This window comes from Homarus americanus, unplaced genomic scaffold, assembly GCF_018991925.1.
Source record: "Homarus americanus isolate GMGI-L3 unplaced genomic scaffold, GMGI_Hamer_2.0 scaffold39675, whole genome shotgun sequence".
Taxonomy (NCBI): domain Eukaryota; kingdom Metazoa; phylum Arthropoda; class Malacostraca; order Decapoda; family Nephropidae; genus Homarus; species Homarus americanus.
Window position 1 is genome coordinate 18,165,052 of NW_024736071.1, and position 27,582 is coordinate 18,192,633.

The window sequence follows — 27,582 nt, forward strand, 5'->3', positions numbered from 1 at the left end:
CTCCATCCCATCACATCTATATACAGTATATATATATATATATATATATATATATATATATATATATATATATATATATATATATATATATATATATATATATATATATATATATATATATATATATATTTATATATATATTGATAAAATCACACAGGGAAAAGGGAAACAATGGAGCACCTTAGCTTTCATCTTTATTCAAGACATCTTCAGAGGCAACTGAATTACAGGGACAGAATGGGGGGGATTTCTCTCAGCTGAATAAAATCGTCTGGAAATTATAGCTATAATAAAATATCTATGTGCGACATTACTTCTTGGTTATTTAAGTTAGCCTGTGCAATTTAGTCTCGGCTAATAAAACAAATTCAAGACACCTGTATTATTACAGTACTGTACACTTATGCTGAACACCTGAATTTGCTTACACGAAGATTAGATTAAGCACGCCAAATTATTTCGCCTGATTATACTGTACAGTATACCTGAACGCTACCTAGGGGGAGGGAGTTAAGTTTGATTAGGTTAGCGTTAGGGTGTATAATCATCAGGTGAAATCACCTGATGTACCTAATTTTCATAATTATGATCCATTAAATCTGAAAAGTATATGTTCAGTACAGTATCTCTGAATAACCGTACCGATTCAGTCACAAACGCCTCCTGCCATCTTGTGAATGAACCAATCATGATGCTTGCTTCTGTACTTGGACTGATGTTTCATTTCACATTTTCACTGACTGACAATGTAGCTTTTTTTCTGCACCAGTCTTCTATCCATCACAGTGTACTTTTATCCATATATTTTCTTTCCTAATCTAACCTAACCTGATCTAGCCTAACTTTACCTAACTTAATATGACCTAACCTTACCCTATCCTAATTTATTCTGACCTAACCTAAACCTAACTTAACTTAATCTGACCTAATCTAAACCTAACCTAATCTAATCTAGCTTTACCTAAACATAACCCTACTTAATTATGCCAAACCTAACCTAACCTAATCTGGTCTAACTTAAACTAAACAATCTAATCTAGCTTTACTTACCGTAACGTCATCTAATCTAACCTAATCCAAACCAATTTAGTCTTACCTTAACCTAACATAACTTAACCTAACTAACATAATCTAACCTAAATTAAACTAAACTTACCTGGTTTAATTTAGCTACCTAAACCTAACGTTAATCTAATTAAATCTAAATTTTACCTAACCAAACCTCGTTTTAGACGTGGCCAATGCATGAATATTCTGAACAGCGAAGGTGACACAACTCAGCCCTGGCACAACCATACAGGTATTCATATTAAACCTCTCTCTCTCTCTCTCTCTCTCTCTCTCTCTCAGGGTCTAATTCTTAAATGATATTCTTACAGCTGAAGATTAGATACCCCAGCTCACTTCACCAGCTGAAGATTAACCACTTGAACGGTACCTGGGAGGATTAGGTTAGGTTAGATAAGGGTAGATTAGGTTAGACTAAGGTAGGTTAGGCTAAGTTAGATTAAGTTTGATTACGTTAGGTTAGATTAAGTTAGGGTAGGGGCGGTAGAATAAGTTATCGTTTTGGCTAGGTTAGGTTAGATTAAGTTAGGGTAGGGCGGTAGATTAAGTTAAGGTAGGGCGGTAGAATAAGCTATAGCTTAGGCTAGGTTAGGTGTGTGTGTGTGTGCACCTGTGTTTAGTGTGTTTACAGCTGTTTCCTACCTGTCGGCTGTAAGCCAAACTACTGTAGTTCGTTCTGGTAGCTAAACCATGTATCTATCTCTCTCTCTGCTGAATTGTGATGTGATCAAATTGATGTGCCACAGTCAACAGTCACTATTTTAGGTATGTACGGTTGAGAACGTAACTATTGATTGACAATGATGTGTACACACACACACACACACACACACATGGCACAGGTGTATAACCACATACACACACACACACACACACACACATGGCACAGGTGTATAATCACACACACAACACACATACACCTGTTCGTCTGCGTCACCACCCACCTTCACCTAAGGTCTGCCATCCTGTAAATGTTGACGTTGACACAGCAGGAGTTTTGATAGGCTGGAGATGAAGGAAGAAGGAAGGGGGCTTTGTGTACAGTACTCTAAGTCATTACTGAAACTGAAATAAATTGCAATGAGTACAGACAGTCACTAAGGTTAGGAGAGAGGGAGAGGGAAAGAGAAGAATTGGGGGAAGATGAGAGGGTAGGGTGTGGAGGAGGGAGGGCTAATGTGTAAGGGAAGAAGGGTAAGATGTGAGGGAAGGAAGGAATGGAAGGTAAAGTGCAATGGAGGGAGGGTAGAATGTGAGGGAAGGAGGTTAAGGTTGTGAAGGAATAAGGATTGATAGTGTAATGGAAGGAGAGAACGTATGGGAGAGAGAAAGTAGGATATAAGAGAGAGAGGGGGGGAGATAAGGGAAAAGTATAATGTCGTTTTTTAGTCTAGTTTAACAAATTTATTAAAAAAGCTTGGAGTACAGTTGGCTTATTCTGAGTAATTCAGTCAGGTCTTGACACTGAGGGTGGTATCACTTCTCACTGCCACGCAGGACAGAGGTTCATACACAAAGAAATGCATCATATTCATTAACAGTACAGGTATATATATATATATATATATATATATATATATATATATATATATATATATATATATATATATATATATATATATATATATATATATATATATATATATATATATATATATATATATATATATATATATATATATATATATATATATATATATATATATATGTATATATATATATATATATATATATATATATATATATATATACAGTATATAAATCACATTCATGTGGGTGATGTCACTGTTCACTGTCATGCAGGACAGAGGTTCGTACACAAAGAAATACATCATATTCATTGACAGTATATATACCTGTAGGTCTGATTCATGTGGGTAAAATGTCGGAGAGAAGGAGTGGGGGAAGTAGAGGAGCGTGTAAGTGAAGGAGAGTGCTATTAGGGAGAGGATGGTGGGACAGAAAGAGAGAAGGAATGATGGAAAGTAAGATGCGAGGGAAGGAGAGAATGAACGAGGGAGGAAGAGAGATTAGAATTAGGAGGGTGTGAATGGGTGAATGAATACAGGTAGGGGCAAGATTAAATTATAACTGTATTTACACTTAAGTTTGAGACAACAAAAGCAAAGTAAATTAAAAAAAAGAACGGTGACATAAAAAGTTAACATGAAGCATAATGACATATGGCAGTAATCTAGTTCAGAGTAGAGGTTATACAAACATCAGAGTACGTCCTCATATTGAAGTCATATCTGAGTGTAGATGCCTATAGTCATCAACTTGAAACGTTCTCTGGCTGTTTTTTGTTTTTTTAAGAATCCTCCCAAGTTTTGTATCTCTCCACTGCAGGAACTTATTGTCTTTCCTTTTAATGGTTCCGAACCATTTATTACCCTTTTCTGGTTCATTTGTTTAATCTTTCTGTATATTTTCCTATAATTATGCCCTTTGTCATCATCTTCAATCTCCTCGCATTTCCTTGAGTGAGTCTGATATTCTTTATCTTTATCTCAAGAGAAGACTTGACCAACACTGGAGTGGGTTCAGGTACGTTCAGGAGCCGGTGCATGCCCAGTATTTGCCAACAGTGCGTGACAGAGACGTGACCGATCGCCCGGGCGGCTAGCGAGCCGATCTTTTGGTGAAGATTATAAATGAAAAGAGACGTGACCGATCGCCCAAGCGGCTAACAAGCCGATCAGTGGCGAAGAGGATAAAAGTAAAAATAATTAGCAAATAAAAACGATTGTTTTCGCTGGTAACTATGGCGGTAATGTAATTCACCATTATCGACAGGAAGCTTTGCCCTCATCCAAGCGAGAAAAGTGGCTTGATCACTTGAAGTCCTTTTTCCGAGGAAAATTTTAGTACAGTACAGTATGAACATCTGAGATTGTGGTCTGGTAATATCAGCGTTATTACTTTTTTACTTTTACTTTTATATTAGTGACCACACTTAAATAAACTACCTTCCTCTCTCGACATGAACGTGATATATTAAATTTCACTTAACACTGATATGCTTGTGAGTTAAAATAGTCCATTTCATATATTTGTGTTTTAGTAAAACTTTATATTATGTGAAATGCAAGAGTTTCTGAAGAAATAAAAGAAAATGGTTGTGGAACTTCCCACGAATCTCGTTCTCTATGTTCATACTTACGCCTACATTTCTTGTTTTGTACACAAACCACTTTAAATGTTTTTTTCCATCGGCTAGAATTAATATGAATAAATTATATATAAATTTTGATATGTAAATAACCATACGATGTCAATGAAAATTTGAAAATAAGCAATAAAATAGACTGTTAACAGAGCATGCGTATAAAGGTCGCTGGCTCAGTGTTTACTGTGTTGTGTAGAGCGAGTGTCGAGTTGGCACTTGGCGACTCTCAATTTTCAGTATTTTGTGAATATATGGAAGCCTGATAAGATGAATAGACCAGACGGGCTTATCCAGCGAAGGAACGTACAAAAAGAAAAAGACGAGAAGAATAACCAAAACGACAGTGATGATGAGAAGAGAAGACATTCTAGTGGAGACGACGATCTGGACGACGGGGACTCCAAGGAAACAAGACTTACACTAATGGAAGAAGTGCTTTTACTGGGGCTCAAAGATAAAGAAGTGAGTCAAGGATTATCTCTGAGTATTTACGCAACAATTTAAGAAAATAATAGAGAGAATTTGGTTGTATATTTGGGAGTTATTAGCGCAAGTTGGCAGCTGGCCCTGAGGGTTGCTGGTCAATGTACCGACGTGGCCGATTCACCTGTCAAAATTAGGACGCACATCTACCTGCCTACTGTGTGATGTTCTGCTTACTGTCTACCGTGGAACTAAAAGAGAATTGCTTACATGTCGTAGATATGTTATCATGTAATGCAATGGCTTCTGAAAACTGCTTGAGACTACTCGAAACTTCACACTTTAGCCTTGTATACAAAAGTTGTGGTTGAGAGGAAATTTTTAAACAGCTGCATCAGCTGTAGGTTGTGATTTTTTTCTTAATTGCCTTAGAAATGTATTTTTCATTGCAGGGGCATTTTTATGGTCCTTAGTTTGTAAAAAAAAAAATATATAGTTTAGGGTATATTCATGTTAATAATGGTACACATGTTTACTGGGATTTTTTTTCTGAAATATTTGTTTTAATGCATTAAAAGCAGATCTAGTTTTAGATCAAGGAAAATTTACCATGCATTCCTACATTTTATGTAGTGAGTAGGCCCAGGTTTCCATGCCTACGACACTTTAACAATATAAAACTAAGTGTTATACATTTTCTGATAGTAAAAGGAATGAACCACTGAGCAATATGAATTTTTGGCAGGATTTAGTGTTTCGTTCCCATGGAAATCTGACAGTTTCAGAACTTAATTTCCCAAGAAGTAAAGGTTGTTGCCTACTTATCATTTCTTAGGTAAATTCAAAGTACTTTTTCCCTTGCTGTACTGAAATTGTATTCTATTATGGTTACCATACATCCATATGTTCCCGGACGTGTCCTCCTGTTTGGTACCTAAATCTCTGTCTGGGAGGAATTTTGTAGTATATTAAAATGTCCAGGATTTTTCCCTTATTATATTTCCCCATGGGTTTTCGATGCAAAATTGTCCATCATTTAAAATTAGGAATAAACTACTCCTTGATTCTTGGGGGTAAATAGTGTCGATCATTCAAGGGGGAGAATGTGTGTTGATTATTGGTCCTGGAGTTGTCTATTTCACTGCACTGTTCAGTTTTTGTCCTAGACAGATCCAATTTTCCAAAACCTCTCCTGGCTCAGCCACGACACTAATTTCAATTTCTTATCCGAGTGCGTAATGTGCACATTAACGTGTCTTCAAGAGACCCGTGTTTGATTTTTTTTTTTAATCCCTTAACACAATGCCAAAATAAAACTATAAATTTGCTACAAAACTAAAGACGGTAAAATTATCATTTCAGTCATCCACCTACTATTTGGAAGTTGAAATTATGTTTTTCCGGTGGTTTTTGGTGTGTTTTGAATGATTGTGACCTTCATTTCTATAGCAAATCGCTACTTTTTGAGCTACCACACCCTCCTTATCCAGCGATAATGGGGAGCCCCCCTTGAGAACCAGGGGTTATGGGTGGGGGAAGATCACAAAAAGTAGTAATTTGCGATAGAAATTAAGGTCACAATCATTCAAAACACACCAAAAACCATCGGAAAAACATAATTTCAACCTAACCTAACCTATTCTAATCTAACCAAAACTTTAAATCCTAAAATTTGCTGGATCACCAAAACAATAATAACACAGTACCCTAAAGAGAAAATTCAAGTGTCTTTGAAGTGGTAGAAAAGAATGAGAAGCTGGGTGTTTACTTACGTCTCTGTGACAAATAACAGCTCAAATTATTTACAAACTCATGGGGACTAAGACAAGCACAAGAAAGCAGTTTGAGGAGAGAGCTCATCAGGAAAATTGACAGATTATTTTGTAAACCAAGACAGCAAATCAGAGGACGATTTTACTGCAGCACATATAACACATTATATAACATTAACCCTCTGGTACCTCTGGCAATGGTTGGAAATCTCACCCCATCAGTCTTTTGACGCAGGTTGCGTCGGTGATAGGAATGGTTTTCCATTTTAATAAACGTGAGGTAAAGTGATTCATACCCAAATTGCACCCTTAGAGATGCATCTGCCAGCCCGTGAGGCTAGTGGGAGGAACTTACCGTAGGCGGTTGATATGGCCAATCCACTGTTCCTGTGTTTCTGCTTACAGGAGGGGTTGAGGCAGCACAGGAGTGCTTAGTTATACAATTTGTGTCAAAAGACCCCTTCGCTTGGTGGAGTGTCCTCTTTTTTTAATGTTCAAATATGGTAAATCTAATTCTATGCTTTAAAACAAACATTGTACTGTACTAAAAATCCTCAAGAAAATAATCTGTTGTTAACCTGGAATAGACTGCCCTAAATGGTAGTATACAGTAGTTCTGTTCTGTAGTTTCAATACAGTATTAAAGAAATTATGTAATTCTGTACTTTACTACAGTATTCTTTTGCAACCAAACTTCTCAAAGCACCAGCTAAATCATATTTACGGTACAGTATTTTTGTTGCTAACCTATTAAGTACTTAGAAAATTTTTTATCGTAAGACAACCATTATTTGATTCATGGAAGAAAGTTTTTATATACCGGTACTGTACTTGTTATGTGAGTATCTCTGACCAATGGTCCTGAGTTCGAGTTCTGGTGTGGGACAAACATAGGAAGGCTGTTATTCTGTGCGGCTGTAACAAAAAAAAACACATTGCAGGTTTTCTCCGGATACAGGTTGCACCAAAAAATTCTTAGCATCGGGTATTCGAAAACTTGGAAAATCCAGATTTATTTTTTATTACTTTTTTTTAGTCAAGGCATTTAATTATATAGTATGCAGGTACAGCAGTTACCTATGATTCACTCCGGAGTCAGCAGCCTACACTTCCAAATCTTTTAATTGTACAGTAGTAGGTGCATAAATAAATAGCTGTACTGTACTGTGCTTGTTTTTTTTATTGTTACGGTATTAAACTTATTTATGTGTAACTTACATTAGTTTAATTTCAGTTATACATATATTCTTTATTACTGTAGTTTATAAATATCATACAGTACAGTATTTATTTCGTGCTTAGTGAAATATTTGTTTTTTTTATAATGACCTTCAGTTAGCTGAAAGTTTCAGTTATCTAAAATGGTACAGTATTTAAAAAAAAATTAAATGCAACCTGTACTCTGGACTCTGGTTTCTTCCTGTACTAACACTGGATAATAAAGTTCATAACAAAGTAACAAAGAGCAGACCAACTGTCCAAATGCCAATAAGCTGGTAAGTGGTGAAATGATTCATTAAAATAAAATTAGGACAAGGATGGCACTGCCTGGGATTTCAGAGAGGATACCTTACAAGCCATCTTTTTCTTCCTTTCACCATAAAATGATATTTCTCGGATCTATCATGTGTTTCCTAAACCCAAAACCTGTAGTGTTTCAATTGAAAAAACTTTATTTCCAACAGACTGGGATAAGATCATTGTTTTTTGGGGGGTGTATTCCTATACTGTATTCTCTTTCACCTAATTTAGAATGTGAAATCACACTACAGTATATCCAGTTATCACCAAACAGTATTAGTGGTTTGTATGTTATAGAAATATATCAGCTGCCTCGTGGATAAATAAAGACCAAGAAATTTACTCGTGCTCAGCAGTGATGCAGTTGAGATTGACCCCAAGAAATGAGACCATTTGCAATTTTAGCCTTGTGGAGCATCTAAATACAGTATTATCCCCTCCAAATAGTTTCAAGGTGGTAAAAGTTCAGGTCGGTTAAGCTGAGGGGTGAAGCTTCAGTGAATACAGGACTTGGGGCTAATCTTCAGGTGATCCATAAAAGCTAAAATTACGAACGCTTTCTGGGTCGGTCTCGTCTCGACTTTATCACTGGTGCTTGATGAACCAGGAGTCACACCTGTATGGAAGTGTATCAGTCCTAGTTTCATATTCTTATACTGTACAGTACAAGTATTCACAAACATTGGAAGTTATAATTGGATAGTTTCAATGATGTCAATATTTATTTGAGAATTTCAGCTGTCGATTTATTTTTGTTTATTATTTCTTGAATATTAACTTCATGAAATTAAATTTGTATGAATGGAAATGATATTGTTGATAATAAAATAAATTTTTTTTTTGTTAAAGCTTGTATTGTTGAGTCACTATATACATTTGTTCTACTGCAGGGATACACAAGTTTCTGGAATGATTGCATATCATCAGGTCTTCGTGGGTGCATCTTGATAGAACTGGCACTAAGAGGTAGAGTGGAACTGGAAAAGGCTGGGTTACGACGCAAGTCCCTTCTAAACCGTAAGGTAAGCTAATAACAGTAATAAAAATCTATTGTTTTGAAATTTGTTTAATGTGTAACTACAATTTCAGTGAGGATACTAGTGTGTAATAGACTAACAGCAAGAATGTCTTCAACCCATTCACATGAAAGTTCATAGAACAGTGAAGCTTTGTGGCTTTCCCATTTGGGGAAGTGTGTAGATACTGTACCCATTCTACCTCGGATTTGAATCAAACAGTGCAGCACAACCTGAAGCATGGGAGGACTGCACCACGATGTTTAATGTTGTCTACCCTCATTAAACAGAGCTACTTTGATATGAGTGATAAAAGTACTGTGCTGTACTGTATGTTGATAATATGTAATTTTTGCTTCTGTATCTCTTGGTGATGTCACTGTTGCATTATACATTTATATGATGTATTTATTAGTAATGGAATGCAAATTAAAAATTTCATGTACAGTTATATTACAAATAATTTGCATAGAAATTCTCTTACAAAATTTCTGTAGCTCTTGTACAGTACCTGCAAAAATGTAACAATGAACAAAAGAATTTTTTATTCAATTATGTAATAACAGAAACTTAGGTAATTTATATAGGCGTTAAAACAAACCAAATTTAAATTACTAATGCTTGCAACAGCAAGCTACAGTACTCACAACCCAGTAAGGTTCATCCAAGGCTATTTTAACCTTCAGAAACTGACTAGTTAGGCTTTAAATTTTTCTCCTGCTTCCATATTTTATAAATCTATTTTTATGTTTTAGGAATGTTGTTTATCTAGTAATAATTAGTGGGAAAATAAGAAGAAATCTTTTAATGTCCTTACCTCCAGGAAAATGATTTGGACATACACTATGCCAAAATAAATGCCATATCTCAATTTAAATATGGCAATAGAAGGTGCTGTTATAAAATACACTTGCTACAAATTGTATCTTTATGATTTTGTGTGAGGCAATATGACAATGGACGAAGGATTTTTGACAACCCTATCGAGACAACAGGAGTCGTGGTGTTCATTTTGCAATTTATCGGAACCCTCTGTAAAAATGCTTTTTGGAGTGAGTTCAACCCCATCAGAGAAGCATTGTAGGGGCTTATGGGCCTTATGGCAAACCAGTTTCCTTTTACAGTCTTTCTCCAATGATCAAGTTTAACTAACTTGAAACTGCATATGAAAATTTTTAAGAAATACAGTGGGGTATGCTTTAACGAACGTAATTGGTTCCAGAACCTCGTTCGTTATAGCATTCGATCATTATAGGATTAATCCGTTCCAGGCCCCCAAATACAACCACTTAACACTGAAAAAATTCTGTGGTAAATGTAAAAAATACGGTACTTTATCTTACCTTAGTGTTATTCAGCATGCAGGTACCCCTAAACACTGGCACATCACTATCACTTCCACTGGGAGTCTTGGCTTTAAGGTCCTCAAACAATTGTCTGGCCTTCTCACAAATTATAGCTTCACTTATGTTACCACCTGCCATTTCTTTCTCCTTTATCCACACTAAGAATAAATTTTCCATCTCTTCAATCACATTACACTTTGCTTTGCTAAGTCTAAAGATTCCCTTAGCCACTTGCACAGTTTTTAACTCCTCTTTATTCTTCAAAATCGTACATATAGTCGATTTAGCCATCCCATATTCATCACTAAGTTTCGCAATGCTTCTTCCATTCTCACGTTTCTTTATAATTTCTTTCTTAGTTTCAAGGGTTATTAGCTTTCTCACCCGCTTTGGACGACTCATTGTTACAATTGTATACTTGTATAACAAAATAGTTATACAAATAACGCGAATTTCCACATCAAAAGACGAAATTTCAACAATAACAGTGGTGCACTGGCTACACAATGAGACAAAGATGGCGCCTGACGCTCTTGTTGTGGGTCGCGGTACAACAATATTCATGCGCCAGGCGAAATAGTCCCGTATTCGTCCGCGTTCGTTGTAGGAGTTGCGTTCGTTATAGCATTCTCAATTTTATAGGTAAAACCGTTCGTTATAGGAATATTCGGAGTAGGATCCGTTCGTTATAGCATACCCCACTGTATGTGTCCGTATCCATTTCTCTCCTTCCTTGTTTGTGGTGTCTGTAGGCCCAAGGATTTGCATGTGTCTAGATAGGGCAAATTTGCTAACTTTAGGACTTGTTTTGTTAATCTTTGTTGCACATTTTCCAGTAAATCAATATCTTTGGCAAGATAAGGTAACCAGCATTAAATTGCATAGTCACTGCTGAGTCTCACTAGTTTCAAATACGGTGGTACAAATATTTATTTATTTATAAAAATAAAGCTTTTATTTATTATCCTGAGTGCACTATCGGCCTTACTTGCAACATGGACTAGGTATGCTGATTTCAGATCACATGAGACATGTATTCCAAGGTCTTTTTCATGTCAAGTTTCTTAAGTACTGTGCCATTTAAACGGTAATTGGATCTTGGATTTTTACTGCCAAAGTGCATCTTTTACACTAGTTTACATTAAATGACAACAGCCACTTCTAGTCTCTTCCATTCTCAGCCCTTAAATGGCAGTTAAGGATTCCCTACTCTGCCCCTATTTGTGCAAAAAATGGGATGCAATGAACATGAATCTTCCACTGATGTTGGCTGCTGTCCTTCCCGCTAATTTCCACTAATGATGGCCAGCATTTAAAGAGCTTAGCTCCGAATATACAGACCCCTGGGGCACACAGGCAACCAATCTGGAGACAAGCCTCTGATGGAGAGCCGGTAGGAAAGGCGGGTTGCTGGCTGGACTGAACGGAAAATTCCCCTACTGCCATCCTGTCCTGCTACCCCCCTTAAAACAACAGTATGCAATATTACCATAATTCCCATATTAGTTAGGTTCATTTGATGCCAGGTTAATAAAGTCACACGCTCGACCCCAGATGAGTTATTGTGTCATTAAATTCCCGGTGTTCTGTTTACATAGATGAACAGCTGTCCAACCAGCAGCCAGGGAAGGAGCTGTTTATGTAATATAGAACTATTTTTTGTACATTATCTGTGTTATTGTGTTTTTATGTACAATGTATGATATTTAGTATTTATTAAAATCTTGTGTTACCAAACTATATTTCATATATAGTACAGGTAAGAAAAAAGATCCAATATTGTGACAATTTATCTGGACTAAAAATACCAAACTACTTCATACACAGTACTGTATACTGAACAATTGGACAAGTTTTTTTTTTAGTTTTTTTATACTGAAAACTCCTTACACTGAAAACCTCCCAATACCGAACTGACTGCTCACCCATTATTTTGGTATTGAGAGGTAATACTGTGTACTCTACAAGGGGGTCTTCATTATATGTTGGGGAAGTTTTCCAGGGAAACTCAACTTATAGTGAAACATTTTGTGGCGAGGAATTTTTCCCCATAAGAATTAATGTACTGTAATTAGGGGTGTATGCATTCCAACATTTACAGTCACAATCCAAAATTTGTATCCAGGCATTGTTGTAGCCAAGGATCCAGAAGGACCGGGAGACCAAACACCACTACCTCCCCTCCCTCCTTCATGATAGATGGAGTGGTAGTTCAGTAAGTTGCCAGACAATGCGAGATTAATGATGGGTGTTTTGTTATTTAGTATGAGTTTCATAATACTGTACAATAATGATGTACTGTAATGATATTATTGTAAATGAATGATGTAATGATATTATTGTAAATGAATAATGTAATGATATTATTGTAAATGAATAATGTAATGATATTATTGTAAATGAATGATGTAATGATATTATTGTAAATGAATGATGTAATGATATTATTGTAAATGATATGATGATTATAACTCTGTGGTGAGAGGGAGATGCACCATACACTGTGTTCCTGGAGAGAGCACTTTCACCAAATCAGCTTATAATGGGGTTATTATAACATACTGTATTCCATAACCAAATGACTTTCAAGGAAACTAACTAATTCGGATAATGAGGGATACCCATACCTCCCACTTCTATGTGTGTTTTTTATATTTTAACACTCGCCTTTGGCAATATAACCCATTCCTCAATGGGTTAATAGTAAAGATACGGTTAATAAGTTTGTGATAAGATTAAAATTATATTGGTTGCAACATTTGCATTAAGTGATAAACTATATTACTCCCAGCATCAAGTAAAACATATCTGCTGAGAATTAGCCATTTTGCCATTTAGTATTTTAGTCCTGTTTTATTGTACGGTATAGGTTAAGAAAGAATCAGGGAGCAGGAATTATACCAGTTGCTTTCTTCTATTCTTACTAGTATCTTTTTCTTTTTAGCCTCCCTCCTCTGGAGCTTTTTTTTTTTACCTCACTTCCCTAGAACCTCCATTCTTAGGGGTTGACAGTAAGAGGAGACTCCCAGCCACCTTATCACTACAAATTTCATTTTCCCTTGTTCTTTATATTCCCTCCACAATTCTCTTTCTTCTTGAGGTATGCTCCATGTTTCCCTCTCATGATGAAGGGTGTCTCCCACTACCTTTGCCATCATATCTTCAGGCATCCTTTCCACATGCATCTTTTAGTTTATCCCATTAATTACAGAAGAAGACAAACTATACATCATCTATTCCTTGTTCTTTTTGTTCAAAATCTAACCATAAAAGATGCCTCAAGTGAGTGTAGGTTGTTTCTTTAATAGTGCAACAAGATCAATTATTTATTTTTATTTTACTTTTTATTATTATGACCTAGAATGTATATCCAGAATTGTAACTGCATCATGTTGCTCACTCAGTGCCAGTTGCTATTGATTGACTGAGAACTTATTGAGCAACTTCTGCTGAAGCATCTCATCAAACTCTTGGTCTTTCTATGTCAAGTTATTTTTCTGTCCTAACTTCAAGTACCTGTATATACAAATAAAGTTCAGCTCACTTCATTACCCTTTGTTTATAACTAGTACAGTCGACCCTCGTTAATTCGGACTAATAGGGGGGGGAGGGTGTCCGTTTTAGCCGATTGTCCGAATTAACCGATTTAGGGGTTAATATCGCATTATATTTCAAAGTCATTGTTTTCGTCACGATTTTATCCCACTTTCCACTGTAATACGTAAGTAATTTCAGCAAAAATATTACATTTCCGTGAATGTATTATATCAAGCACAGTATGAATAGAATATCATTGTAATATAACAGTATTTTAACCGAAAACTAGTAAAAAAACGAATAACATCTCAAGAACATCGAAAGCTTAGGTAAAGTCTTTTGCTTTCGTCATGTATTTTATCCTATTTTACCTTGAAATACATCACGTTTCAGCAAACCTACTATTTATTTCTGAGAATATATTCATTCAGGCGCAGTTTAGGTAAAATATACGTGTGATGTAACAGTTTTTTAACTGAAAACGATTCGAAAAACACGTACCCTCTAGCCCTGTTCAAGGAGAGGACTGGGAGAAGCTGTTTGGGGCTGCAGACGATGACAAGGAAAATGATTTGAATGGATTTTAATGAAAATATTCAGAAATATGGTATCGTAGTATTTATTCAAGTCAATTAGGATAGAATATTATTGTAATACAACGGTTTTTTTAACTGAAAACCAATCGAAAAGCGATTACGGTAACATCTTTTGAACGAACAAAAGCGAAAGTCATTGTTTTCATCACGATTTTATCGCACTTTCCACTGTAATACGTATGTAATTTCAGCAAAAATATTACATTTCCGTGAATGTATTATATCAAGCACAGTATTAATAGAATACCATTGTAATATAACAGTATTTTAACCAAAAACTCTTAAAAAAACGAGTAACTTCTCTTGAACATTGGAAGGTTAGGTAAAATCTTTTGTTTTCGTCATGTATTTTATCCTATTTTACATTAAAATACATCACGTTTCAGCAAAACTACTATTTATTTCCGAGAATATATTCATTCAGGCGCAGTTTAGGTAAAATATACGTGTGATGTAACAGTCTTTTAACTGAAAACGATTCGAAAAACACGTGTACCGTCTAGCTGATTGATACTCAACAGCTGGTGGTGCATCATGCGTCGTTGTAAACAATAGGTAGGAGGTTGAAGTAGATTACCGGGTATTATATTACGTGTGAAATATCGAAAAGGTTTTTATTACCGGTATTTTTTGTAGATCAATGAGTACTGTGATACCGTATATGATATGATAAGTTAGCCTATGCTAAGAACTTCAACATAGACTACTGAAAACACGTTGTAAGGTAATTTAGCCTATTGTAAGTTTGGTGAGCTTCATTTGCTGAAGGAACTGCACAACTTTTCATTACTAATTGGTACATATTTTACGTTTCCATTGTTTACTGGCAGTAAATGGTAAATATTTTTCATGTCTGAAGCTAAAGTTGCATCCCCCCCCCACACTAGTGGTGGAGATGTTAAATTTAACCAAAATGATGCTGGTGTTTTATCCCAGCAGTGGGTGGACCAGCATTTTAGCTTAAGGTCCGCGTAGGTAATATTCCTAAAAAAAAAAAGAAAAAAGTTCGTTCAGATTTTGTCCGAATTATCCGAAATCCGGATTAAAGGGGTCCGAATTAACGAGGGTCGACTGTACTGTATTATTGAGTTTGAGGATAAATGGAGTGACTATATTGTTGATAAACCCTAATTTTTTTCTAGGTAATATTGCGATCTGACCAGCCAACTGGAGATGTGTTATTGGACGAAGCACTAAAACACATAAAAGAAACAGATCCACCAGAGACTGTACAATCTTGGATTGAATTTCTTTCTGGTAAGTAAACAGGTTGATAAACAGTTTTATTGAACAGATAAATACTGTTAATACCTAGCACTTTGTCAAGAACCATTTAGCCCATCTTTACTGCATACCAACACCATGGTACTTGTACACCACACTGAACAGTGTGTTAATATCATGGTTTCAGTTTGCAGTGAATAAGGTGATAGGTAATTTCTTGTGGGTGACCATGCTTTTGAATATTAGAGCCAAGAGAGCAGTAGAGTGATAGATACAGGTTCATATAATTTGAACAGGATTTGCTTTAGTGTAAATATGTTAAGATATGTGATATATATCAAAATTAATGCTGTCTGACTTGGTGTGCTGTTTGGCCTTATTACAGGGGAATCTTGGAACCCACTCAAATTGCGTTATCAGCTGCGCAATGTGCGAGAACGGCTAGCCAAGAACATGGTGGAGAAGGGGGTCCTTACAACTGAAAAACAAAACTTTCTTGTATTCGACATGACCACACATCCTCTTACAGATAATGTCACTAAGACGAAACTTGTGAAAAAGGTATTTTCATTTTCATTTACAGCATTTATAGATTCAGGAAAAGCTTATGATAAGAGTAGATAGAACAGCAGGGTAGGGTGGAAATGGGAAGTTGCTTAATGCTACCCAGCATTTTTACAGGGAGGGTAAAGTATTTGTTAGAGTTTGTCTGGAAGAGTGAACTGTTCCCTAGTGAAAGTAAGATTCTGTCAAGGATATGTAATGTTCCCTTGATTCTTTTATATTTTCATAGTGGTGAAAGCAAGAATGATTCAGAAAGGTGCAAGTTTGGTGAATAATAATTTGAAATGTAAATGGGAAGTGAGTCAATGGCTGTTTTCAGATGGCACTACTCTTGTGAGTTTTTCACAAGTGATTGAGTTTGGAAGAGTTTATACTTGGGGAAAGATGATAGTGAATGTGAGGAAAAGAAAATTAATGAAAATGATAAGAGAAGTAAGATAAAAATTAACATTAGATTGAATGGAAATGGAATGGATGAAATGGAGTGTTTCAGGTACAGTACAGTATATGGAAGTAGATGTCTGATATATGAAGGTTGAACAACATGTTTGCTGAATGAGGGAAAATAATAGGTGGATTGAGAATTTTATGGAGAGAGAGATCCATGTCAATCAAAAAAGGCAAAGCTGGGGATGCACCAGAGAAATGTTCAGCCAATTTTTTTTTTTTTTTTAATGGGTGTGAAATGTGGTGGGCATCCTTTTTTTTCGGGTGCTAAAAAATAAGGTGTAATTGTATGAAGGTCAAGTATGACAGACCCACACATTGGCCTTCAAGTTATATCCTTATCTGTGGTTGGTTATGAAAATTATGCTGCACTTAGCTTCAAGATTTGTAAATGGACACTGTAGTGTAAATTTTTGTACTAGCAACTGTTTGTTCAGTACAGGTTGACAACCCTTTATCCGCAAACCGAAAAGCTCTGAAAACCGTTTTTTTTTTTTTTTTTTAAGAAGCAGGGATTAGCCCACCCAGGCATAGATCACTGATCCACATCGGGGCCTGGGGGGCAAAAATGTAATACCGGTAGTAATACTAATTATAATAATAACAATAATTATAATAATAATAATAATTATTCATAGTAAATAAAAAATTTTATTAAAAAATACACCAAAATAAAATAATAATGATAACAATAATAATATTAAAATATAATAATAAAATTTATAATAATAATAATAATAATAACAATAATACAGTACTGTATTATAAAAATATTAATAATAATAATAAAACACAAAAATGAAAAAAGATAAAAAGTGAGAAACATGACCTATACCTGTGAATTATCATTATTATAATTATTATTATATTTTTGCCCCCCAGGCCCCAATGTAGGTCAGTGACTTGTGCCCGGGTGGGCTAATACACATTCAAAGAAAAAAAAAACATTCTGAAAACCGAAAAATTACGAAATGCCTCTCGCCCCAAGGATTTTGGAAAAGGGATTGTCAACCTGTAACAGGATGAGCAGATTTATGAAGGAAAATAGGGAATGAGATGAAAGAAATTTGGGGGGATATAAAAGTGAATTCTCTTTGGGGTTTCAACTTCAAGATTCTACATCCCTTGTGATCAGATCATGTCATGTAAGGATGAAAAGTCCCTTGTCTGTTTATAATTTTCATGCCTTTCTTGAACTCAGGTCCAGGACAGTGTGTTGAGTCGGTGGGTAGGTGACCCCCAGAGGATGGACCGGCGGGTACTTTCACTCATTTATCTCGCACATGCATCTGATGTCTTAGAAAATGCCTTTGCTCCTCTGTCTGATGATGACTATGAGGTAAGAAGTATTTAGTTTGTGGAAGTGGTGTTCAAAAGATATTTGTGAGTGGCAGGGAATGGTTGAATGAGAGAGAGAACTGAATGCAGTACATTGATATTTGGATTTTCTGCTGATTCTCAGTTCATGCTTTGGCAATCGATATCCCATTGACCTGTAATACAAAATTTACATATTCTGTACAAACCAGTACCTTCTGTCATACAAAGCCCTAAAATGCTGTACTGTGCTCTGGAAAATCAGAATACGTACTCTGTCAAGTAGTTTAAGTATATTGTATAGGGAAATTAAAACCTCGATAGATAAAATGGTATAAAAGCTTTATGTTAATATTATTTGCCATCAGTATACAAACTTTTCTTTAGTATTCTGTTACATAGGGCATAGAGTCAGAAAATTTAGGCAAGCAAAATATTATTTACAATTCCCAGACTCTCAAAAATAAAATCTTAGATGCTAGCAAGCATTGTTTGGGCAATTTTCTTTTCAGAATTCAGGTTGAACCTCACTAGCTTGGGACCAAACCAGTGTCAGACTCTAAAAAATTCCGAACACCCGAAACTTAGGTTTAAAGAAAAAGGAAAAATAATACCGGTATGCATATTACAACCTATGCAAGTATATTTTGGGGTAAATTTTAGGCAAATAAAGTTACCAACTCCTGTGAGGAATAAGATAAAATAATAAACAGTGTACCAATAAATATTTATTACGTGAGCAATAGATAAAAAATAATACCAATAAATAAAAAATTACTGTATTGTTATTCATCTTGTGTTTTCCAAGACCTTTATTCATTATGATGATTCCTCTCCTATTAAACATTTATAATTCTCTTGACCCTTAGGCCCCGGGTGACGTTAATTTTTTATTTTTTTAAATTAGATTTTTTTTCGCGATATATCTCCGCGCGGGGTTTGGGGTACTGCCAGCAGCACCCTAACCCGGGGCGTAAAGATTAATACCTGCATGTTAACATCTTATATGTTTGATTAATATTAATGTACAGTATTAATATTATTACTGTTTTCATTATTAGGTTGCCATGAAACGTGTACGAGACCTCTTGGATCTTGACTTGGATGTGGAAGCTGCAAAACCCAATGCCAATGACTTAATGTGGTCAGTGTTTGCAGCATTCATTAAATAAATCTTGTGTGTCAAGGTTGAAATGGAGGAACAATATATTAGTGCCTGTGATGATTCTGATGAACATGGTTTGGGAAATATTAGTATCATATTTATTTACATGCTATGTGATATATCATGATTTGAATTTTTCCTTCGTGTAATCCACACTCTTATTACTTTTCCAAAGTTTTGACATGAAAGGTGTAGGATTATGCATTAGGTGAAGGTTGCTCATGACTTTACCATACCACATCCTTAATAGTTTATGAAGAAATAACAGTTGTATGAGGATGATCTACCAAGTAAGTAGGTTATTGTTGTTATCCTTATTGCCTGTCCATTTAATAGGGGATAGAGCAAACACATAACCTCTTAACATAGATAGATGATGGCTTAAACCTTTTCAATATTTAGCATATGGTAGTCTGTGTGTGTGTGAGAGTGAGTGAGTGAGTGAGTGAGTGAGTGTATTATATATATATATATATATATATATATATATATATATATATATATATATATATATATATATATATATATATATATATATATATATATATATATATATATATATATATATATATATATATATATATATATATATATATATATATATATATATATATATATATATATATATATATATATATATATATATATATATATATATATTCCAGCTAGTTCAGGGCATTTCTGATTTGGTTTAGTATTTTTTCAACATTATCTTTGTTTAACTTATGTTAGCATGTGTTTCATTTTGATCCACCAAAATTGATAGCAGTGATGACGTGATCAAATGAGTCTCTACATTTATAAATGTGTGGTGGCACTCCAAATTATCTCTACACACAAAATTGGTATATTTTATATAATAGTTTTAAAGTTGAGTTTGTTGTATAATTATTAATTTTAGAATATTATACAATAATTTGTACTTCATGTCAGAGTACCGTATATCCTATTTGTCAAGGCATTATTTGTTTTACATATAGAGATAGCATGTAGGCAGAGGTGTGATGCTTAGTCTAGTTACAGTAACTGTATACAACCCAAGCCTACATGTCGTGGTGTGGGGGTATCATATTATCTGTAAATGCATGATCTGGATCTTTAGAAGTGTTGGAGGCACAAAGATCAGGAATTATTAGATATACCTTGATAATTATGCCTAATTTGAATTGATGAAGATGTATTCATTATTGTCATAATTGTATCTACTGCCTGTGTTTTGTAGCAGATGTGTTTTTTAATATAATTTGTATTGTATTTTGTTTAATTTTGTAATATAAAAATTTCTAATTGACATCAGTTTTGAATTCCATGGTATTACCCCTGCACCACTACCATGCCAGGAGCTTAAGGGTGAATTTAGCTATTGTAAGCTTTTTATCCTCTACCATTATTTTGCTTTTTTTATTATTAAAGAATATTGATAGAAATGGTGATGGTATATACTGTAAAACTGTATACAGAGTTATTAGCAGCATTTGTTGATTAGTTATTGTGATAGAGAAAACAGAAAACAAATAAAAATTAAGATGGTTGTCCATAGCATCTTTTTTTTCACTGTCATTCTCATCATCTTTCCACAAGAGGGTGCTGCTGTGTCATGTTTATCTTTTTTTTGTATAACTCCATTGTCGGTATGTAGTTGTGAGAGGATTAGCAAATTTCATTTCCCATATATTCTTCCATAAAGCTAAGTTTTCCATTATGTAAATTGGAAAATGGGCCATTGGAGTGTCTCTTCTTTGTTGAAATTTGCCAATCAAGTTGAATGTTTCTCTTCATATATATATATATATATATATATATATATATATATATATATATATATATATATATATATATATATATATATATATATATATATATATATATATATATATATATATATAATAGCAATATTAACAATGTGTGACCATACAGTCATTTTCAATTTTGCAAACTTGAGCAGTTCTTTATGTTGGGATTTACATAGGAAACATTTGCATTCCATACCAACTGACAAGCTGTTAAAATTGAAAGTGTTGATTGTGGTCCCCTCATAATATTAACTGATGGAACAGCCAAGTTGGTGCTAAAGGTTGTGTCACATTGGGTGCCACAGTAGCACTTGGAAACTTCATTGTTGATGATGAGCAAGAGCTGCCCCAGAGCTCCTTACCTGCAGCCATGTCATTGCCAAGGAAAAGCTACCAATCTACATTAATTTTCCTTCTTATAAGTCTGCATTTACGCGGTTTTTGTTTACACGTTTGGTCATTTACGTGGTGCCTTGCCAGAATTAAAATGCACTAATTACGCGGTAAATTTGGTCATTTACGCGGCGAGCGGCTGGAGAGGTCGAGACCGCCGCGCCATTTTTTACCCACGCGGTCCATTCTTGACCATACGCGGGAAGCGGCGTGGTGAGTGGTGCGCATTAGGCCGCTCTTAGGTTATCGCTGACGTCATATAACGTATCGGACTGTGATTGGGCCACGCATCCTTACCTCCCTCCGCCGCTAGCTGTGATTGGTCTAATGTAACATGACGTGCCCTGCCACCAGAGGGTAGAAGTCGCTGACCTATCAGGGCCTGTTTCATTGTTCTCAGTCCGCGTATACAGTTCTCTCTTGTGCCCGCTATTCCCCTCACAACTCACAATGGCTTCCGCGGGACCCTCACCACCAGAGAAAAACATTGAATTACCTGGACCAAGCCATGATAATGTGAAGGAAATCATCGAGTTGGGGGAGAAAATTAAGCTCATCCTTGACAACGACCCAGACAAGCATCGGTGTGAAGCGTCTAATAACCATCTGACGAAAGTTATGGAGCCGTATATCCGGATCTATCTCGACAACATCAATGCTAGTCGTCAACGTAGTATTGAGGACTTACTCGCCCACAACCCACCAGAACCACAGCCAGCCCAAGTCAGTGATAGTGATATTGGCAGTGAGGATATGGACTTTGAGGGGTTTGTCTGGGAGGCCCTGCAAACCTCTGCGAGTAGTGAAAGTGAAAGTGATTCACAGGAGGGCAACTAATCTGCCCTCTGCCTCGGAACCAGCCGCCGTCCACGTGTGCCGACCCAGCTTTTCTACTAACATAGTAAGTGTTAAAAAGCTAATATTATTGATATTTCTCTTAATTATTAATTGTGTGTGCATACCATCATAAAATTAAGATGTTATTTTTACTACAACGTAGGTATTGTGTGAGAAAAAGTGGAGTTTGGGGGTCGGCCCAGTCTCTATTTCAATTAATCCCATATGGTCTGTTATTTCATTTACGCGTTTCTCGTTTTACGCGGGCCTCCACGGGTTCAATTGACCGCGTAAATGCAGACTATACTGTATAAACATTTTGGCAAAGTTCGTTTGGAAGAAGGAAGTCCCTTACCAGAGAATGACCAAATGCAAAGTAGCTGTAGTAGTGTCCAGTGAAGCAGGTGGTAGATAGTGGGCATGAAATAGTACAGTGAGGGCCTGGTGTACAGTATATTGAGATACTGACAACTGCACAATTTGACAGTCTCAAGTGCAAAATTTATATTTGCCAATTTTATTGTAATACAGTTACAATTATCCCATGGCTATCACAGCAGTCAGGAGAAAATTAATTTTGTTATGTGAAACTTGTATGCCACAAGTATTATAGTGTCCCTAAAATGATGATTAATTTATTTTATTAAAGTACATACAGGTATATAGATTTTAACACTAATTTGTTCATCAAATTTTATTGAAACTGATTTAATTATTTTATTTTTAAAACGTATGTAACTTAGCCTTAAGCACCATCTTTTCTTGCCCACGTTGTAGAGAAAGTTATAGCTTGTACAGTTTTGTTCAAGATTCTTCGAACACTGCTGGAGACAGCTGGCAACTCAAGGCCGTTTGTTTACGATAGTACGTAATATAATATAATATGAAACAACAAAGCCCAACCATTAAATTAAACAACGGGGAACTAAGTAACCAATCACCGATCACTTTTACATTTATTCTAATTTGTACTACGTACTACAGTATAGTAAACAAATGGCCTTGAGTTGCGAGCTGTCTCCAGCAGTGTTTGAAGAATCTTGAACGAGACTGTACATTATTTTATACAAAAAATTCCTATCAAGTAATTAATTTTCCTTGCAGTATCCATTTCGATACTCTGCATCAAAATGTCAATTATAGAACTTATAGACTTTCCCAAAGGCACCAGAGTAGTGCCAAAAATAAAGTAAAATCTGGAATGAATTAAAATAAACTATACTGTATATTTATTTTTATGTGAGCCTATTAAATTACATGGCATATTGCACTCAATGCAGGTATTGTAGAACTCATCTGCAAAATATGTTATGAAAATTGCTTAATTTTCACATTTCCTAGTACAGTACGTATAATTCTTGTTTCTAGTTTCCTATTTTTTCCGTGTTTAATCAGATTTATGTTATAAAGCACTATATTATGTCATATTTACAGTGTTTTTATTTTCTTCAATAGTAATTTTCACCTAGTTTTGTATTTAGATATGGAAATGGTCATTATACTGTCTTGCTTTTGGGTTTTTTTTGGACTCATCGGATTGTCTTAGTTTTGTACTTTAGTGGGTAATTACTTAGCTCAAGTCTTGAAATAGGTTCTGTCAGGAGGAATTGGATTGCCAGACCTTATCTTCCCACCACTCTGCCATTCTCCACCAGATTTTTATTGTTTTTAAAAATATCATTTTTTTCTCCTATTTAGTATTTGAATCAAGTACCAAATACCTCAGAAAAATTATTATTCTTAAGTAAAAACAAGTACTGTACTGTACCACTGAACAATAGAAGACAACCAAACAGCAGAACAAAAATATGATACTGTAATAGAATATAAGGAAGAAACTGCTGCACTCCTTTTAGTAAAATTTACATTAATTGATTGTCATAATGTTTACCAATTTTTACTAAAGTAATATTTGTTAAATTTGATACAAATTTGCTTTACTAATTGACTGACTTCAATCAAATTTACAGACTGGCTACTGGTAAGAAAATGTGTTGACCTTGGGGTTTAATCTTATGGGTGTGATCACTTCATTAGTTGGCTTAGTTATGAGTGACATAAATGGTGCACATGTTGTGATCAGTTCTTAGTGGGTCAAGTCAATTAATGGAATGTGTATATTTATTTTAAGCTTCCATGGCATGTATATTAGGAATAATTTTTGTGAATTCTTTATATTTTCTCACTTCATAATTGATCATTATATTGATCAGTATTAATTTCTTCTTTACAAACAAGAACCATGGTACTACAGTACATGCATACCATATCCAACAATGTTTTAATTTCATAGTTTTGGTTTGTGGTACAGAAGAGATTAATTATACATTTGAAGATTGAAAATATATTGTTTTCTTTTTACTTTAGCCATATTTACATTAGGGTTGTCCTTCAGCATGAACCCAAATTTTTCTATCCCTCAACTTTTTTATGACTGTAAACGTATAAACACATACCCTCTTTAGTGAAGTTTTGACATTGCATTGGCAAAACTTTGTCCAGTTTAAAGAATTAACTATTTTATACTATAGTCGACCAATAAATGACCAAGAGCAATGTTATTGAGGCCACCACAGATATTTCAGAGTATATATGTGATTGTCAACTTGGAGCACAAACCTTGTTTGTGTTCATGTGAAGATTTTGGTTCTAACTGCATGAGAACATGTGAGTTCATGACCAATTAAGATTTTTTTTATTACATATATGAAGATATGTACAGTATCATAAAGATTTAATAATACAGTATATTTGTAGTGTAATGCAAGTAACTTTGTTGTAAGCATTTTATTCATATGCATGAAAAATTTTTGAAATCTTATATTAAGCTTTTGTTAGTTGCAGAATGAGCCAATATTTATCTTGGCACAGTACACATATTTATTTTGATTTATTAACCAAGTTAGTGAATAAAGTTGCCTCTGGTACTGGCAGGTTTCTACCCATAGCATTCCAAGGAAGACATTGAGCTTGGTAATGGTGATTCCCCTCTTGGTTTTTCTCTGTTGATATATAAATAAGCTATTAAATATCTGCACTGTGACTGAACCTGTTTAATAATAAAAGGAACTTGTTCTTTTTGTCTTTTTATCCCCAGAAGATAGGTTGTAGAACTTATCAGTGGGAGAACTACTCATTTTCCATTAATGATCCTTCTCTTAGGCAATATTGCCATTGCAACCACACATTGTCATCTACTCCATATAATTAGTTGTCAATCTTTTTAATTGTTTCACCCATTTCTTTACATAACAGTCATCTTTGTGTTACTATGCTGAAAAAAAATCTAGAGTTATATTATAACTTGAACAACATTACTGTAATAATGTTTGCACTCAGTAGCCTTTGAAAACTCAATAAATTACTATGAAATTTTGTACAATAGTTATGTTTAATTTACCAATAATGTACTGTAAAATTGTCTGAATTTCATGATTATGCGCCTTGAATATTAGGGAAATTTTTTTTTCAATAATGGGCAACATTCCATTGTAATTTCCTATCCAAAAGAAAACATACCCTGCATTACTAATACAGTAGAATATCTGTCAATTTAAATCTAGTTTATGAAAAAATCTTTTTCATGAAAGATTTGAGCATTCTAGATATGAAATTTAATACTGCAACAAATATTTTTTAAGTATAATTTTCTACATACTGTACTATATTACATGAGATGAAATTGGACAATCAGGCAACTGGCTCAGTAACTATGTGGTGTTGAGTGAAGAGTCTACAGTACTTGTTTTCACATACTGTAGTTTAAGGAATAAGTTACACAGTATTCTGATTGTAGAAGAATGATGACACATCGGAAGCTTTTGTAAACTTACCGGTAATAACATTAAGTGTGTTGGAAAACAATTAAGTAAATTAGTGTACGTACAGTTATTTGCAGAAACTAATAAGACGACAAAACTGACATACAGTAAGTATTGTGGTTTATTATGTGCTATCCTTGGACTATTTTATGATCGATCAGGGTTCTTCTTAGATTCAACTTCGAAGTCAAGATAATCTTTCTTTGATCCCATGTGTACAGGGCCCCCTTTGAGTTGAATAAAATCGTCTGACAGCCAAAGAAAATAATAAAAGTTGCATGTTAGCTGAGATAGTATATTAACTGGAAGATACATTTTTATGGTTAATCCCAATGAATAATGCAGAGAATTGATTCATTAATGCTTAAAAATTGCACACAAAAAATTGCATAATGTCCGGTGAGGTCATACTGTAGTAGGCAGCTTTCAAACAGGGAGGTACTTCTGCCTGGGAAGATATTGGAAGCTTAATGTGTTGTCTAAGGGCTCAGGACAAAACTCCCTTAGATTAGGATAAGTTTGTTCAAGGGGGTTTTGTCATACACTCGTTGTCTAAGGGTAGACCCTGCTGCCACATGGTATCACAAAAATTACCAAGGCTTTCGACAATGTACCCCGTGAAAGGCTGAAAATCAAACTGGAAGGGTGCAAAATTCGGGGAAACGTCCTAGCGTGGATAGAAGACTTTCTACATGACCGCAAGCAGTGTGTGGTGATTAATGGCACGAAATCATCATCTGTACCTGTCACAAGCGGGGTACCACAGGGCAGTGTATTGGACCCGCTGTCGTTTGTTTGTTAAATAAATGACATGCCTGACGTTGTACACTCCTCCATACAAATGTTTGCCGATGACGCCAAGTTATTTCGGGAAATCAAGAACCGTGCGGAGTGTGAAGAGCTGCAGAAGGATCTCTGTGGGCTCCAAGAATGGTCGAAGAAATGGCTGCTGAGAATCAATGTCATGAAGTGTAAGAGGATGCATCTGGGGCATACCAACGGTAAGGAGACATATCACATGTCCCAACGGGATGAAGAAACTGGACTATTTGAGACAATGTGAGAAGGACCTAGGTGTGTATGTTGACAATGAGCTTAAGTTCTTGGGCTATTGCGAGAAGATGGTAAATCAGGCAAATAAATTATTGGGTCATATAAAAAAATCGTTCACATATCTAGACGGTCTGGCCCTCGTAACGATCTTCAAGAGTGAAGTGCTACCCTATCTGGAGTACTGTCACCCCGTCTGGTCCCCGAGAGACGCTAGGGACTCAGTTGGTTGAAAATGTTCAAAGGAGGGCCACCAGACTGGTGCCTGCATTTCGGCACCTCAGCAACCCTGAGAGATTGGAGCGCCTAGCTTATACTACAGACGGGCAAGGGGCGACCTAATTGAGGTGCATAAGCATCTCAAGGGGCACTACTCAGTCGAGTGTCCTTACTTGGAGCTGGCGGACGCTCGCCCCACAAGGGGTCACAGCTCAAGATTGAAGAAGCCGCGGGTCCAGAAAACTGCGAGAGCAAACTTTTTTGGAGTGAGAGTTGTGAACTCTTGGAACAATCTACCAGAAAG

The 27,582-nt window shown here is 35.3% G+C and overlaps 1 protein-coding gene across 1 annotated transcript; it reads left to right on the forward strand.

The window, feature by feature from the left end:
- Positions 1-4,394: 4,394 nt before the first annotated feature.
- LOC121871858 (Golgi phosphoprotein 3 homolog sauron-like) lies at positions 4,395-19,647 on the forward strand. Its single transcript, XM_042374416.1, has 6 exons — positions 4,395-4,699; positions 8,844-8,975; positions 15,591-15,705; positions 16,058-16,233; positions 17,885-18,022; positions 19,062-19,647. Exons 1-6 carry the CDS (start codon positions 4,505-4,507, stop codon positions 19,170-19,172), a joined length of 867 nt encoding a protein of 288 aa, XP_042230350.1. The 5' UTR covers positions 4,395-4,504; the 3' UTR covers positions 19,173-19,647.
- The last annotated feature ends 7,935 nt before the right edge of the window (positions 19,648-27,582 follow it).